The sequence below is a fragment of the Sitophilus oryzae genome, unplaced genomic scaffold, assembly GCF_002938485.1.
Source record: "Sitophilus oryzae breed Bouriz unplaced genomic scaffold, Soryzae_2.0 scaffold_1974_pilon_pilon, whole genome shotgun sequence".
NCBI lineage: Eukaryota > Metazoa > Arthropoda > Insecta > Coleoptera > Curculionidae > Sitophilus > Sitophilus oryzae.
The window spans coordinates 2,135,468-2,153,428 of NW_022146695.1; the positions used below are offsets into that span (position 1 = coordinate 2,135,468).

General features: G+C 33.1%; 1 protein-coding gene across 11 annotated transcripts in view; it reads left to right on the forward strand.

Moving 5' to 3' along the window:
• LOC115883641 (disks large 1 tumor suppressor protein) overlaps positions 1–17,961 on the forward strand; it is a 1,010,644-nt gene that overhangs the window by 769,405 nt on the left and 223,278 nt on the right. For 10 of the 11 annotated variants that reach the window (XM_030902027.1, XM_030902024.1, XM_030902022.1 and 7 more), the window contains one exon: positions 8,367–8,564. In XM_030902027.1, coding sequence (XP_030757887.1) covers positions 8,367–8,564 — 198 coding nt within the window. Of the gene's footprint in view, positions 1–4,930; positions 5,176–8,366; positions 8,565–17,961 lie in introns of those variants that run through there. The other variant, XM_030902028.1, reaches the window with a different exon arrangement.

A 17,961-nucleotide genomic window follows, 5' to 3' on the forward strand; every position in this document is an offset into this window, starting at 1 on the left:
GTAAAGATGTGGTCGCAAGTCGTGAAAATGCTACTTGGGGGACTGTATGAAAAAAACCCTCTATTCCTTCAGTATATCGAATTTTTCGTCCAATTTTCCAATTCCATTGCGTGTATTTACATCGCAATCCATCCCGGGGCACCTCTCTACCTTTCAATCGTCTCCCGCATCGTGCATCGGGACGCGTCGACACCATCACCTGCGACGACGAGACGCTTCAGTCCGACACGGGAGCGTCGCGACGTCTCCCATCGCTTTCCGCCGGTCGGTGTCCCGGAAACGCGAGCGCCGAGGCGCCCCCTGGCGGTGCCCGATCGATCCGCATCCGGAGTCCGGGAAAGCGCGGCGCCCGGAGTGCGTGTCCGTCCGCTGTAAACAAATCCGTTCCGGGTATTGCGGTACATTGAGGTTAAGTTCGTTGTTTATCGGGCAGTGAAAAGTAAATAATGCTGTAATGATGGATGTTTAGTATGCTCTAATTGGATTGTCCATACAAGTTTTTGGAAATACAGGACATGTAGTGAGATTTGAAATCCGGACAAAATCCTATATCAAAATTAATTTATGTAAAGTCTGTCTAAAGGTGGTTTTACACTCTCAAGTAATGTGTACACTCTCAGATCTATAAATAATTATGAAAAAACTCAAAATTTAAGTGAGGATGCAGTCAATAATCACCACACAGGCTAATAAAACTACTTTTTCATATTTGTCAAGCTTTCGATAATTTTATTCCCATCATCAGGACAGTTTGACTGAGTCAATTAGCAAAAACAACATCCTCTGCACTAAAAGGCCTTAAAACTAGCATCATATGACATTGGAATACAAGGACATTTCTTTTATAAAATATTAAAATACATATCCAACGACATTACTTTTTTTAAAACAAGAACAAATTTTTAAAATTTACTAAGACTAATTTCTACATTGTTATTTCGAGCTCGATCAAACAGTGACTCTGCATCCTGTCTTAAATTTTGAGTTTTTTCTTAACTTAGTCTGTCATGACTAGACCTGCTATTTTTTTTTTAAATTATTATACATATATACATTCGTTTACACTTTCAGTTAATCAGTGCTAGTTAGCTAAAGGTTTTTATACAGGGAGGTCCGAACTGTATTCCGGAAACTTCGGCAAAATATTCCGCAGATAAAATTAAGTAAAAAAGTTCGTATAAATGTAGGTATGTCCTAAAATGCCTAGTGTCGGAGATACAGGGTGTAGAAGTTTTATTTTTATTTGGAATTATTTTTAAATATTTTTTTAAGTAATATCAATTTTTGGATGAAAATTTATGTCTGAGAGTTTTTTTGATATGAGAAATTTTCTTTTCATTTCAATATGACTCCTACTTCTAGAGGGCGCCAACTACATATTTTTTAATTGGTTTGAAGAGTAATAACCTTTCTTCCGTACCTGTATAAAACTACTGAGTAAAAAATATACATCTACAAATTTTTTTACGTAAAAAAAGTCTCTCGGTAAAAATCGCTACGAGGAATGGTTCTCGAGATATTTGGAATCGAAATTATCAATACCTGTCATCGTTGACATAAATTAAACATGTTGACTAAATAGCTATTAAAGTGAAATCATGCTATTAAAGTGAAATCATAAATTTGAAATGTTTTTGTGCCAAAACTTCTACAGTTTTATCATCATTTTCTCGAAGAAAAATTTATGATTAATTTAAAAAAAAATAAAATGTTCCCAAATTCATAATTTCTTAGATTATAATTTCTTATTTCATATTTAATTCTAAATATCTTGAGAACGGTTGCTCGCAGCGATTTTTACCAAGAAACATTTTTTACGTAAAAAATCACGTAAATGTATATTTTTTTACTCAGTAGTTTTATACAGGTACGAACGAAAAGTTATAACTCTTCAAAACAGTTAAAACATATCTAGGTGGCGCCCTCTACAAATAGTAGTCATTATATGGTCATATTGACATAAAAATCAAATTTCTCAAGTCAAAAAACTCCCAGACACCAATTTTCATACAAATATTGACGTTATTTCAGAAATTATTTGGAAAAAATCGAAATGAAAATGAAATTTCTACACCCTGTATCTCCGAAGCTAAGCATTTTAGGACATACATTTATACGAACTTCTTTAATTATTTTTATATGCCGCTAAAGTTTCCGGAATACTATTGGGACCACCTTTTTTCTTATTATTTTTTTTTCTTATTATTTATACACTCTATAGCTCTAAAAACTTTAAAAACACCTTTTTCACATTTAAAATTGACAAAATAATTAACTCAAAATTTCTCAACTGTTATTTTTATAAGTTTACCATAGGCAACTAATAATACACACTATCACGACAAGGACTACAATGACGTCACAACTGTCAGCTGAAGCGCGGGAAGAGGCGAACGTACGTCTTATGAGGATGAGCATTCCTATTAGTTTACCGTTCTTGGACTTGGCCAACTTGCAGTAAGCACCATTAAAACATAAAGAAGAGTACGGGTCAAGTAAATAACGTCTAGAAATTGACTTCGCCAAGATTATCATCGATTATCATTCCCCAGCCGTCTTTGACGCCTTTTTTTTCGGCCGGGTTGGTACAGTTGTACAAATATAGGAAGAGACTTGGCACCGGTGCGTGTAATTTTATATTTCTCACGTCTCTAGCTATACTTGTTAAGTTGTATATTGTCTAAATATTAGAATATTTCTTGATACCTATCCGGTCTTAATGCTATCCACGATAAACAAGGGATGTCTCACAAATTTAAAAATAACCATCGGCCAGGGGATTTTAAAAGATCAATCAGGGATCGATTAAACATTTTTACCCGTGTGTGTGTAAACAAATATGTCAGCTTAATTGAGGAATTAAAACGCGTAACGGTAACAATTATCCCGGGTTATTTCTGACGCGCGTTGGCGCGCGGTATCCAAGAAAAGCATTCCATAGAAAAACAACTTTATAGGTGTTTTATTGGATCGAAATAAATATCATCCGCCATTTAACGTACAGAATGTTAAAAAAAAATTGTGTAAGGTTGTTTATCTTTCAAATGAAAACTATTACTTCAACGTGACTCAGAATTCGGGAAAAGTTCCTATTTCCTATCAGATTTCTTTTTGAAGGTTCATTTTCAATTTTAACGGCAGGTCAGATTTTAACAATATTTTTAAAAATATACAGTGTGAATCAAGCTTAGCAATATATATACAAGGACCAATAACACTAGGAACCAAAATGTTACCTAAACTATTTGGCCGGTGGGGTTAATATTGTTACGGTTCCGTGGGTCCACTAATTTAAACTCAGGATAAAATACTTAACGAATTTATTTTTCTGCTAAATTTACTATTTACACACAATTTATACCGTGCTGGCAACTGTTACTCTTGGGTCGGAACTTACATGTGTGGAAGTAAATCGCATAGGGATCTTATTAAGTCGGAATGAGAGAAATGCGTCGGTGTGCTGTTGTCGCGTTGCTGGTACGCCTTTCCCTATCAGGTTAAATCAAATCAAGATCGCAAACCGCTTATTTCTAAACGACTTTTTTTCGAAAATATAACTATAGATAAAATCATTAGATATGTTTCTGAGCATCTGAAATAGAATTATAAGGATATCGTTAGGGTAATCAATTATTTTTATTAGATTTTTTGATATCGATTCATTTTGAATTCAGAGTTCTAATAGCGCGACCACTGTCGAATACCAACTCGATTCCACATATTTTTAACAAAAATGCAAGTGTTTATAACTTTCACTAAAAATTTTCAAGCTCTGGGGAAAATAAAGTATCGCGAGACGTAATTAAATCGTGAAGCTGAACGCATGATGTACACCTTTCCCTAGAACTTTAGATACTGATGTGGTACCACAGATTATACAGATTATAAACTTTATTTTTTATTTATTGTTTTTCGTGGTTCCAATATTCGGAATCGGGCACTAGTTAGGTTACTAGTTATAGCACGCCCACTTATGGCCTCTAAAATTGTGCACAGCGCCTGACCGGCACAGTTATTAGAGAGATATCGGAAACCGAATAGCGTCATGCAGTATTTACGCGTACCTTATCATGGTTACGATATGCGCGAGTCAATTTTTAACGCAATACCCGCTAATAACGTTACCGCCTGACGTAATTTGTTTCTAAATAACGTTTAAAAATTTCTTAAATGGGCATGTGCGGGTATTTGACAACAGGGGCCGGCTGGCGAGATTTTTTATTTTAGGTTATGTTTGAATTGTTTTGAATTATTACTTTAGTTTTATTAGGTAATTTGATATTTAAGTAGCTGCTCATGTAAAGGAAATAACAGCTGGCCTTATTAACGTCCATGCAGGCTATTCGGTTTAGCGATATCTCTCTATTACGTTGTTTATTGTTATTTTACGCGAGTTCATTTTTGCGCACAGGAAATTTTACTCGTTTGCACATCGTCATAAAAAACAATTTTCGTGCCACGAATTAGGGACAAGGTTTTTATCTGTATACTTATAGGATACCTAATCTGTGCCCAGAGCAAGTTATTCATTTTAAAAAAGGGTAGATCTAAAACTACTACGGCTACTACTAGCTGTGGCAACACTGTCGTTACAACTTTTCCTGACGCTAGCTCGTACTTCACGGCCTTGAATTTTTACTCACAACGCGCGTAAAGAAGTTTCACTTAAAAATTTAAAAAGGTGGAATGCAGAAAATTAATTGTTTGTTTGTTAACATCGAAACGTAATTCATTTAAAAAAAAATTCAGAATTAAAAGTTATACATATTAAAAATCACTAAAATTGACGCTGGTGTCATGTCCTTTGTTTGGCACCAAAAAAAGCGTCCTATCGTTTTAAGATGTAAATTATTACATGTAAACTCTTACGTTTGCTCACAGAAAAAAATTCTCCATAAACCCATAATAAGACACTCACCGTGAACAACCCTACATAATTTAATAATTTAGAAAAAAAAACAAATTTCAATGATCGATTGGGTGTCAATTGTACGTCACTCGAGACGTCGTTTCTCGAACTATATGTACGGGGTGCCCCGGAAAGTGCGTAAACGCCGACAAAAGAACGCTAAATCAAACAATGCACAGCGTACTAGACAAGGATCTCCATCACCCACTGGATTGCATCCCAAATCCGAGTGTGCCTGTTGTTGGGCAGGAGAAAAAATACACCAGGTTTGTGCATATTTAATATCATCTACGTTTTCAACCCAACCCTGATGCCGTTTTTTCTTCTATTATATGATGATTATGTCGACATAAGAAGTCATTAGCTTTTTTCGTTTTCCTGTTATTACCGATTCTGAACCGTTCTAGAACTCTGCAGCGCATGCGCAAATGAAATAATGTCTTCATATTTCCTTCTGCGCATACGCATCACAGTTCTAGGACGGTTCAGAATCGGTAATAACAGGAAAACGAAAAAAGCTATTATCTTTGTTACATTTCCAAATATTTCTATTACCTTATCAAATACATATCCTTAGCAAATATACAGGGTGTTTCAAAAAACATGTGCCATCTCTCTTGGGGAGATTCCTCATGTAAAAATAAGATTTATTTTTCATATCAACATAGGTCTGATTCTGCTTTTTTTCGTAGCTACAGGGTGTTAAAGTCTTAATAATCTTTCGATTTATTATAATTTTCTTCCAAGTAGTTTTAGTGATTCGAATGAAATTTTGAGGGTACAAGTTACTATAAGTGCTACATATTTTAATGCTAAAAAAGTGTCGATCAATTCATCAGGGACGTGCATATGGGTTATCACTGGAATATACATATGTATAATGGATATATGTGCGCCACTGACTTTTTTCTTTTGAGCCAATTAAAAGTTATCTCTTAATATTTTGTCGAATTCGGCCCCCTTAAAATAAAAATAAAATTAATAAATTACTTATTATACGTAATTTATTATTCAATTTTATTACTACATATTAGTTATTATTACTATCAGTCAAACCTACAACAATTTCAAATAAAAAAATAATTGTATTTAAGATAATTACAAGAAAAACTAATTTTAAAAAGTTTTAACATCCTGTAACTCTAAAACTATGCATTTCCATACCCATCTTTATAGGAACTTCTTTTTCGAGTTTTTTTCATATTTTCTGATGAGGAATTAATAAGTACCTATTTAAAACATTCGGAAGTTAATGATATTATTTTTTTTAAAGGTTGCTATTTAGACTTGCACCAAGGCAAATTAATAAAATTGCGTTTATCTCATCGAGGAGACCGAAATCGGCAAAATATCAAGAGACAACTTTTAATCGGCATTAAACTGTTTATACTATTTCGCTAATAAGAAAAAAAATCAGGGGCATACATTCTTTTTTAGAAAAATATTCCAGTGATAACCCATGTGCACGTCCCTGGTGAATATGTCGACAACTTTTACCCTCAAAATTTCATTTGAAACGGTAAAGGTACTTGGAAGAAAGTTATAATAAATCGAAAAAATATTAAGACTTTTACACCCTGTAGCTACGAAATAAAGCAGAATCGGATCTATGTTGATAAGAAACATCAATCTTATTTTTACGTGAGAAATCTCCCCACGAGAGATGGCACATGTTTTTTGAAACACCCTGTATAGAGAAAAAAGGTGTTTTTTATAAACGACCAAAAATATACAATAATGGATTTGTTTTGACCCAACATATACAAGCTAAATGTAACGAAACCGTTTGTTTATTTACATTTTATATGATTACAGAGTTATTATTAGGTATTCATATTTCAAGAATTTTGACAATGTCATTGGAATAGTTTTGGGATCTTCATAAAAACAGAAAAAGCCCTTTAAATAAATAAATATCTCATTAAATACAAAATTATTTAGGAATTGCAAATTGTTTCTGTTGTAAATTCCACAAACCATGCAGATAAATTTTGTCAACATCCAAGTAATCATATTTTTTACATAAAAACATAGCAAAATAGAAACACTAAATCACCACAATACACCAAAACACTTTTACTTTTACACTGGACGCGCATTTCGCCAACCATGTTAGCATCATCAGCAGATGATTATAAACTAAAGTACAATCTACAAGTTGAGCGTTTATATACTCGCCCAGTGGGCACCGAGTAGGCGTGGCAAAATCTAGCCAACCGAGTCAGAGCCCACTGAGCGTAACAGTTAGATTTCCGCCACTAGAGTAGTAGGAACAAAGAACTTGAAGGAACTGGACCGTTGTCTCTGTTCATACTATCTTTACATTTATTAATTCTGATGCTTTCATATGCATCTAATTGCCTGTAATTTGAGACTTGTTTAATTAATTTTAAATTATTAAGATCTATACAATGTTCTTTATCAACAATATGTTCGGCAACGCAAGATTTATCCGGTCTACCATATCTTATCTGAGCTAAATGTTCTTTAAATCTAGTTAATATTGATCTTCTAGTTTGCCCAACATATTTCTGATTACAATCTTTAAAAGAAATTTCATAAATACCCGACCTTTCCAGTGGAGGTGTTTTATCCTTTGGATTACCTAATAATTGTTGTAATTTATTATTAGCACTATACACAAGTTTATAATTGACATTCTTAAAAATTCCTTTTAGACCACGGATAAACTCTATCAAACGGTATCGAAAAATATTTAGACGTATCTTTCTCCACTTGAAAAGTCGAATTTTCAGAAATGATTAACCTATACCTACGTTTTCTAATTAATTTATCAACTAGTGAAGGAGAATATCCATTACACTCAGCTACATTCCTAATGTAATCTCTTTCTATTTCATATCTTTCGTTGGAAAGTGGGAAACTAGCCATTTTATGTTCAACACTAAGATGTGATTCATTAGGAATATATCTGCGTGTGGTCGTATTTTTCCTATAGATATCAATTATATAGCGCGATATCAATCGCGCGTCCAGTGTAAAAGTAAAAGTGTTTTGGTGTATTGTGGTGATTTAGTGTTTTTATTTTGCTGTGTAACACCAAAGGTTCCAACCCTCAACTGTAATAAAAACATACGTAAGATGTAAACAAAACAAAAACTAAGAACTTAACTTGTAAATAAACAACTGTGTTGTCAAGTTTTTTGTCAAGAATTTTGAAAGTGACCTGCAGAGTGGTCCATTAGTGCGAGGAAGTCCAATATCGTCGTTGTTGACAAAAATATGAAATTTTTTTCATACGGATGTTGCCTTGTTTATAATGGTGCATATCCTAAAAAGTATTTTGTTGTATACAGGGCATTCCAAAATAAGTTAGTTTTAAATTATTTTAAATTGCACACTACCTCATATAGTTATAATATTTACCTGTCTAAGACTATGTAAAATATTGGACATATAGTTTTATGTTTATAAAAAATTATATTTCTTGTTTCAGAAGTCTCGTTATGCGGATGATGACATGCCCCCTCCCCCTTCACCTCCTATCCAATCAAAGGTCATCAACGCCACAGTTGTGGTGGATAACTTATCCAGACAAGGTTCTCTGGAAAGAGTGCCTTCTGGCAGAAGAAAGAGTGTTACAGAGAGAGGTGTACCTAATGAAGTATCCAAAGAAGTATCAGCATTAAAAACGGTAAGAATATTTGATTGACCATTAAATTAGAATAAATTTTTGAGGTGGCTATAGGCCTGTTCCACTGGGATATTCTCAGATTTATTGTGGTCCTCTTCTGATTTCTAGGTTACATTCTCTAATTCTATCCTTTTCAAAAAATTGGAGCTTAATACAAAAAATTGCACATTTCTTCTTCAGACAGATAAAATCTGCACAAGGCTTTGTACGTCAGCTACAGTTACATCAGCTTTAGATGACTGTTAAGCCTACATTGCCCTGTTAGTAGACCCACTACAGCTTTGCTAGTTTTTCTGGCAGTCTTTCTGTTTTTGCTTATCAAATCTGCCGTAAATTTGGCTATTTTCTACTATGAATTTTTGAATGTCTTCCCTGGTGAATATATCCACCATTCTAAAGATTTGTTGGTTTCCTACTATTTTGTGCCCATTTTTATGATTGCTATTGCAACTCCGAAGAAAAGTTCTGGCTTATAAATTCCATTGATTGTGCCCCTGTCTGTTTCTCCAATGGACACTCTGCTTTTCCCTGATCCAGAGTTTTAGTGCACTACGGGCCATACATTTGGGTATTCCCTGGAGTACTTGTTCTGGACCAAGATAGGACCTATGATCCTTGCCTAGCTAGCTGATCGGCTTTTTCGTTGCCTTGCATGCCGCTGTGGCCCTGCACGCAGAATAATTTAATTCTGTTCCTTCGTGCTAAAGCTTTCAAGATGTTTTAAATAACTATGATAATTCTGTAATTACTTACCATAGACCCTGTATAACATGTTGATCATACTCTATTTACGACACTTTCTAAAGTATTTTTAAAACCGTCTAAAGCAACAATTGTAAATCATTCCGCATTTTTGGTAAACATGTAAACAAGTAAACAAACCGAATCGATAAAATCCAATTCGTCTAAGTGCTAGAGAGTCGTCCTAGATTTTAAACAATAAATCACAAGCTAAAATAGAACGTCATCCATCGGTAAAGGGTTTGTGTTGTGGTGCAAGCCTGAAAAATAGAACGAATTATAATGAGCAGAGGGTGTTAAAACCTTTACTATAGCCACCCTTGAGTGGCTCATAACTGGATTTATTAGCGCTGACTAGGCGAATATGGAGGAAGAAAGTATGAGAAGTTCTTGAGAAAATCTATACATCAGCGTTTTTGAATTTCGTATATGGAGAGTTTCAAGTTTTATAGGAATTTAAAACTGTGTCTTCAAATTTAAGTTTAATTTTCAATTTTATAAATTTTATATACTCAAGGATTAAACATTAAATGAAAACATCATACCTTCAAATGAAAAAAAAAATGGTGTGAACGTCAGGTCCCTGGTACGTACAAGTACGTACAGGTATGTACTATGTACGTACTAGAGACGTACATTTTCCAACGCTTTGTACGTCCCCGGTACGTCCCTGGGATGTGGTAAAGTACGTACTATGTACGTCACATGTACGTACATTCCAGGACGTACATTTTATGTTTTGTTCCGGACCAAAACTGGATGTAAAATGATCGAAATTTTTTAATGACGTACATTTTTTTTACATTTACGTATACGACCTAGGAATTTAATTAGAAATAATTCAATGGAACTCAGCTTAAAATATTTATTAATTAAGGCGACCGTAGATTTCGCCTAAGCCCCGCCTTAATACGATACAACTCCGACTTACGTCGCGTCGCTACCGCACGATTAGCTAGACAGAGACAGAAGGTGTCGTACGTCGTGCATCGACTCTGATAGTAGGCGATGTAGAAATAGCCGAACAAAGGCACTCCAACGGTCAAAATTATTTTGTTTTCTAAGCGGCACACTCAGCGTACGCCAGCGGTAGTGAATAATGTTAATATCATAGATTTAGGAAGAACAGATATCACATTGTGCATTTTAACCCAATCAAACAATCGGAGGTTGACTACGTACTGTAAAAACCAACTGAGATAGAGAAGGCGACATTGCCACATCTCAAATTTGCACCTATCTACTTAGTTTGATTTGCAGAAAAGGTGACTTTAAAACCTTCACCGGATATCAATAAATCTCAATTTCTTAATTAAATTAATAGTTTATTTTTAAAGAGGCATGCGTAATAATACGTTATTAACCAGAGGATATATGCCTTACTATTAAAGGACATGTTTACTGTTTAATGTGCTGAAACGTCTAGAACTATTGGCAACGTCGCTGCTAGTCTTCCAGAATGAAAATAAGCCGTCCGTCCCACCACCCCTCGCGACGGCCCTTGGTCCGTTATAGCGTACTACGTTAAACTTACGGTGTGTTTGAAATCGGAATCAAGTCCGAAGTGAACTTTTCAGTGTTTTTCAGTAGTTTTTGTTTTTGTTTGACGTACTTTTGAATCTGCGAATTTTCACTATGGTACGACAGTGTCAAGTGTGTGGAAAAATAAGCTCAAATTACCCGAATTTGTCATTTCACAGGTAGGTACAAATTTCCGCCGTAATTGATCATAGGCGTCCCACAAGGGAGCCCCTTACATTTAAAATAGTTTCTAATTATATTTGTTGAATTTTGATCTATTAAAACAAGAAGTAGTAGCCGGTAATTGAATTATAATTCGTCTCAATTACTACTTAACTGTTTTAGATCATAACAAATTTGAATATAAACGTTGCATTTGAAACTTTATTATAAGCCAGAAAGTGACATTTTTTTTCTTAAAATTGCGTCATATTTTGGTCATTATAATGTAATACGATATTCTAAAGAAATTTTGCTCAACAAATAAACAAAGGTGTTTACCCGACCTTTTTTACATTTTACTGCTTTATTATATCTGCCCCTTCGGCCTTGTTTAGATAATTTTTTACTACCGTACAAATACCTCTTCCTAGAGTTATTTGTACGGTGTGTTTACCTTTTTTTAGAATGGGACGAACTGTACTTCTCTTCTAACCTCTTTGCTGTACTTAAATAATTTTTGGGCTATTAGTTTTATACATACCTATATACAGAGTGACCCAGGCCTCCAAAAAAGCTTTTTACCTATTACGTTTTTGGTTTGTGATTTTTATTTCAATTTTACATAAGATGGGGGCCATTGTAACACATATTTTCAAAATATTTTTGTCAACATACAGGGTTATTCAAACCGCAATACATATGCTTAATACAGTTCATGAAGATTGAGACATTTAACTAAAATTTGATTGTCTGATGAAGCTACCTTTAAAAGTAATAGGTTTGTAAATAAACGTAATATTCATTATTATGCGACAGAAATCCCATACTGTAGCACACACATTTGATACTTTTAATGATAAATGCCTTCTATTGAGAGACTAAAAGGTAATTGCCTCGTATCAGAGCCATCATAATACAAGAAGAAGACCGAAAGTCAAATCTTGTCTTATATTTTCAAAAAAACACAATTTTCTCATTAAATATTGATTTTAGGTATAGGAAGTTATTAATAATACACGATTAAACAACTATTACACAGTACTTCAGAGGAAGCTATCGATTGCGAACTAACTAAATCGCTACTAATTACTAATTTTGAAAAGTTCTTTTTAAGATCAAAAAAGGTAAAACTAAAACCTAAACTATCATTTGAGATTAAACGGTAAGTTCTAAATAATGCTGAGTATTCTAAACAAGAAAAATTTATTTGTAAGTTTTATAACAACTCTAATTAAATTTGGACGAAAAGTATATTTCTGTTTGCTGTAGGTAATTTTCTCAGGGAAGTCAAAAAAATCAAAATGACAAGTTATTCCAAAAGGGGACTGTCCTTTTCAAAAAAGGACAGGTGGCAACCTTAGGTATTTCTGGAATGGAAATTTAATGGCAAATCTACAACTTTAGTTTGAAAATATGTTCTGGCCACCTATGTCTACAAAAATGTCTAAAATGTGCTTTACCATTGCCTCCATATTCTGAAAAAAAATTGAAAGAAAAGTCACTAACCACAAACCTAATATAGAACTGTTTCAGAAACTTTAGTCACTCTGTAAATATTCAAAAGTAACTGAAAGTTTATATAGAAGTAACTGAAAGTTTAAAATGAAAATAGAAGTTGGAGCGATTTTCGAAAACTACCTACTAACGTTTCAACATAAGTATATATGGAATATTAATTATATTATTATACTAGACCTTATAACAAAACTCATCTGACGAAAAAGTGTTAATGTAGTATATTAATATGGAGTAAAAATTTTACTAATTACTTTACTTTTACTTTACTAATTAAATTCCTTCCAAAAAACGATACGCCACTGGCCATTAGAACAATCCAAATGCGCCTAGTTGCCGGGGTCGGAAATTTTAGACTTCTCTGTCTCTTCTGTCCTTGTTTGGCACATTGGAACACTTCCAACGAGTATTTATGAATGAGATGTTTGGTCTATCTTTATAATGTCTTTGGTTAATATACAAGACCACAAATATTAAAATAGTATTGATTATTAAAACACACTTCCGTGTATTAACAGTATTTTTATATATTGGCAACATTAATAGTAAATAATGTAATGTAATAAATCGCTTAAATTCTGCCAAAATCTTAGGGTGGGCGCCGCCGCCGCCTACCTTGCCTACCCTGACGAGCCGCCACTGCTTCAAATCCTCCAATTTAATAGCTATTAGTAAGAAGTTTCACATCAAATATGCGCACATAGCGCACGCACAATTTTTTTTATTCAAATTATTTCTTAAAAGGGCCTTATGTCGCTAAGCTACGAAGTATTGCACTTAGCCTAGCGACATACTTCTGAAAGCACTCTTTCTATGCCACCTGTTTCTATACCTTGTCCGGCCGATTCTAGCGTCGCGGCGCTGGGTCGACGGACCCGTGGCGACCTCTGTTGGCGTTCCTACGTCACGACGGACGCCCAGTGCCACCGTCGTCGGCGTCGGCATGGGCTGCGGCAAACGCCTCCTTCCCGCGCTGTGTCGTGTCAAGTTTACGAATTGCCCTTCGCTTTTCTATATCCTATAATTACTTACTAAATCATATTATGTATTTACTGTAAAACCGGGTTAAGGATTAATAATTGAATAACGGTTAAAGGAAATGTATATAACATATGCAGCTATAGGACAAAGTGTAATAATTTATCGCATGATAAAATCTAACCTTACTTTGTTCTCTTTTGTAGCATTTTTATGTTGAACTTACGTATAATTACGTTAAGTGTTTGCGTCAATTTTTGGATTTCTATGTGATAATATAAAACAAAATTTATTTTTTAGTGATTTACTTTGTTCTTTAATTATATTTTTTAAATTAAAAAAGAAATAATAATAAAAATACTTAGAAAATGTGTAAAATACCCATTTGAAAATACCTGTCAAACCTAATTTGACAATTTTTTTATTAATTTCTTTGTTCTTTTGCGACATTTTTAAAGCAATTACATTTATTTTTAATTATTTAAATACATTTTATTAAATTGATATACAAAACCTTTAAATTATAAATGGACAATTTGAAATTATTGTCATAATTTATGGGGCTATGATACACACATATATTTATTATCTGTAGGTATATTATGTTATAGAAATACCGGGTGCGTCTCGAATGTGGTTCACCCTATAACTTTTTATTTTTTCAAATAAAAAAACGAGATATGGCATGTGACGTCATGGTATATTTGATATGTCATAAATTAGGATTGATTGACGTATTCACTTGTTTTTGGTCACTTCCTGTTTCACCGGAAATGACTACAGCTTTTTATTTTTAAATGGCACCCTCGGTATATTTCTACTCATTTTCTATCGAATAAAGTCAAATATTATGTTATGTCATTTCTATCTGAATAGAATAACATACCATATGTCAACGTTTGATATTTGCGTTTAAAGAAAAATCGTATTTTAAATTTCAATCTAGAGTGCCATGGCTGTGTTGAAAAATACTAATTTTTAATCAAGGAGCCTTGGAAAAATATATTTGATCGTCTAATGTTTTCCGTGTATTGTTCTGGCTGGTTAAAAGATGCCCAAATCGTATTTTTAATCATAACTCAATTTTTTCAAACGAAACAAGGCAAAAAAATGGCTCATTAGCATATTTGAAAGAAGCATTTTTTACCAATAATTTGGTACCACATACTTAGTATTTCGAGTCAAATTGTCGTAATGAACCGCATGAGTTTCAAATAAACCATATGCGAAAATGTCAAAAGTTGACATATAATATGTCATTCTATTCAGAGTGTCATTTTCTGTCAAATTAAGTAGAAATATACCAATGGTACCATCAAAATCAAAAGTTGTAGTCATTTACGGTGAAACAGGAAGTGGCCAAAAACAACTGGGTACGTCAATCAATACTAATTTGTGTCATTATCATGTTCAAATACCTTACTGTGAAAACCGCGTTCAATTTTTGTCAAAAATCATATTTATAGCGTATTTCGATAATTAGGTACCTCATATTAAATTGTAAGACAAAATCAAATAATTTTAATTAATACGCGTTAAATTTTTTTTCACAGTTAATCGAAATTGAACTCACTTGAACATGGTCTCTGCTTGTCCTGTGAAAACTGCTTTTGGTACTTACGAGGTTTTGAAATATATTTTTGTATCGATATTTTTTGTTCTAATGTGCACAATTTTGATGTATAGCCCAATTATTTGACTTTTAGCCAGTTTCAATTAAAAATTAAATACCCCATCTGTCTATTATACGAGGAAAATTAAAATATTATTATGTTGTTGTTAGGTTGGGCGAAAGTTTGAAAAATCCTGTGAAAAAGATGTAACAATTATTTTTTGACTTATCGCAACAGCTTTTTTTGTTGGAGATATTCGCTTTTAAAAAAGTCAGTAATGATTAGTAACAATCTTAGCATTAAAAGCATGACTCTGCTTTTGTTCTTTGATATTCTTCAATTTAAATGTTCAGATCTTATAATCTCCCGTCATGCCTCCATTTTAGTTTGTTTTGATTTATTTATTTATCTACTTAATGTACTTACTTGTTAATTACTTTCTGTATAATTATCTATAATACGGGATTAATTATTGGTTGCCTTTTTTTTTACTCATAGAATTATTCTCTTTGTGTATCTATCATATATAAATACTTATCAATTATTTCATGTTTCATGTATAAATATTTAATTAGTCCATTATTCGGTGCTGGGTCGTCATCTGTTGCAAGCTGATCATCACGACGGTTCCGAACAGGAGCAGCTTGCCCTCCTGCCCCGCCTCGATTGCTTCTTACATTTTTTGGAGCAATATTTCACACTACATGGGTTGCTAACCCACATAGCGGTACCAGAGCCCAGTTGGCCGGCTAAACCGTTTTCCGCCTCCTACGACGTGGACGTTGGGTTGGAATTTAGGAGGCTTATTATTATTATTATTATTATTATTATTATATTTCAAAAACAACAAAAAATGACAAAACAGCTAAAATGTCAAAAATATACATGTGATATGTCATTCTATTCAGAGTGTCATTTTCTATCAAATAAGGTAAAAATATACCGAGGATGCCATTTAAAAATCAAAAGTTGTCATTTCCGGTGAAACAGTAAGTGACCAAAAACAATGGAGTACGTCAATCAATTCTTATTTATGTCATATACTAACATATCAAATCTTGTTTTTTTATCTAAAAAAAAATAAAAAATTTATAAGGGTGAGCCACATTCGAGACACACCCGGTATAATACAGGGAAATTATTAATTAATTAACAACATTAAAAAAAAGAAACTAAATTAACAAAACAACATATTGGTCACTGTTCACACAAATAATATACTTCAAAAGTGTAAATTGCTATATTCCTGGAATATTGCTGTAAAATATTAAGGCATTATTAAACACTTGATTGACGTCCAGATATAATTAATCCTGTCTATTTTCTAACTTTTCTTTGTTTAGTGTGTGGGTGATTTTCGATTTATATGCCAGTTTGAAATATGCCAGTTTGAAAGCGTCTGTTACGCTCGTTGCATTTAATAATTTAAGTTTCTTGAACTCCGGCCAGACCGGCTTAAAATAAAATATTTAGAGTTTCAGAGACCGATAGCACAGACTTTGTTTTACGTTTCGACACAAAATTCGTTTTACAAATAGAAACAATAATTGTCTTTGTACAGGGTGTCCCACTAAGAATAGCTTTCGGCTGTATCTCGGAAAGTATTAGCCCTAGGGGCTGCGGAAAAAAATATTTAGAACTAAAAAGGTTACGGGAAATTTCTGGAAATTATTTTCAAGTTTGTAGAACGACCGCTAGGGGGCGCAACTGCAAAAAAAAAGAAAATGGAGTTTTTACACAATTTTGCCTAGATAAGGTGTACTATAAGTAATAGCTTCATAATCTTCAGTACATTTTGAATATTTTTTTGTTACAGCCATTTTCCCCTATCTACCAAAATAAAGTGGTGGGGGAAGGTTAGATCTGCTTTTATTTAAATATTAATAACTCGGAACTGGATGATCGTAATCCAACAAGCGAGGGCTCGTTTAAAAGAGCGTTTACTCTATATTATACCATAAAAATAATAATAATATGGTTCTGAACGTAGACGCTAGGGGGCGCTTTCTTACAATTTAACAAACATAGCGCGTTTTTTCAAAAAAATTAAATACGATAGTATATGTAATTTTACCTGATAGTAAAGAGTAGTAAAAGCTTAAAAAGTCAGCGAAAACCGCATCTTGATATCTTAATTCAAACCGAAGATATTAGCAAAATTATAATAAATACCAAAAAATAAGCCCTTAATTACCTTATTTTTACAACATGATATCAGTAGCCTTCTTGATTATGCCCATTCTAACAAAAAAATAAGATAGAAACAGTTAGTTTATTTTAAAATCGACGAAATACCAGAATACCATAATACCAGAGGTATTAATATCTAATAATTAAGATATTAATAACAGTGAATAAGAAACGATGATTCAGCGAAGTCATGGTAGGCTTTAGAAAAAAGTTGCTTTTGACGTAATAGTATAAACGTCAAATTGTTATTAGATCAACATTTTGATAGTCTTATCAGCGTTTTTTATCTTTTGATTGCTTTTTCAAAATGCCAACAACTTCAACTATTTCAAATAATAAAGGCATTTTGAAAAATCAAAAAGACTATCAAAATGTTCATGTAATAACAATTTGACGTTTATACTATTACGTCAAAAGCAACTTTTTTCTAAAGCCTACCATGAAGAAATTGTAAAGTTTTTAATCGATTTGCCGTAAGAAAGAGTTAAGTTTTTATACTAGCGACCTCTATATTAAAGCGTCTGAGGTTTGTACGGAATAAAATCGATATATGAGAGAGTTTTCTTGAAGCTACCGTATATTCTCCGTACGTAACTTTGTATTTATGTTATTTTGAAAAACATAAATATAAAATTTTGTGATATTTTAATAACTTAATATCTTTCCGGAATTTTTTT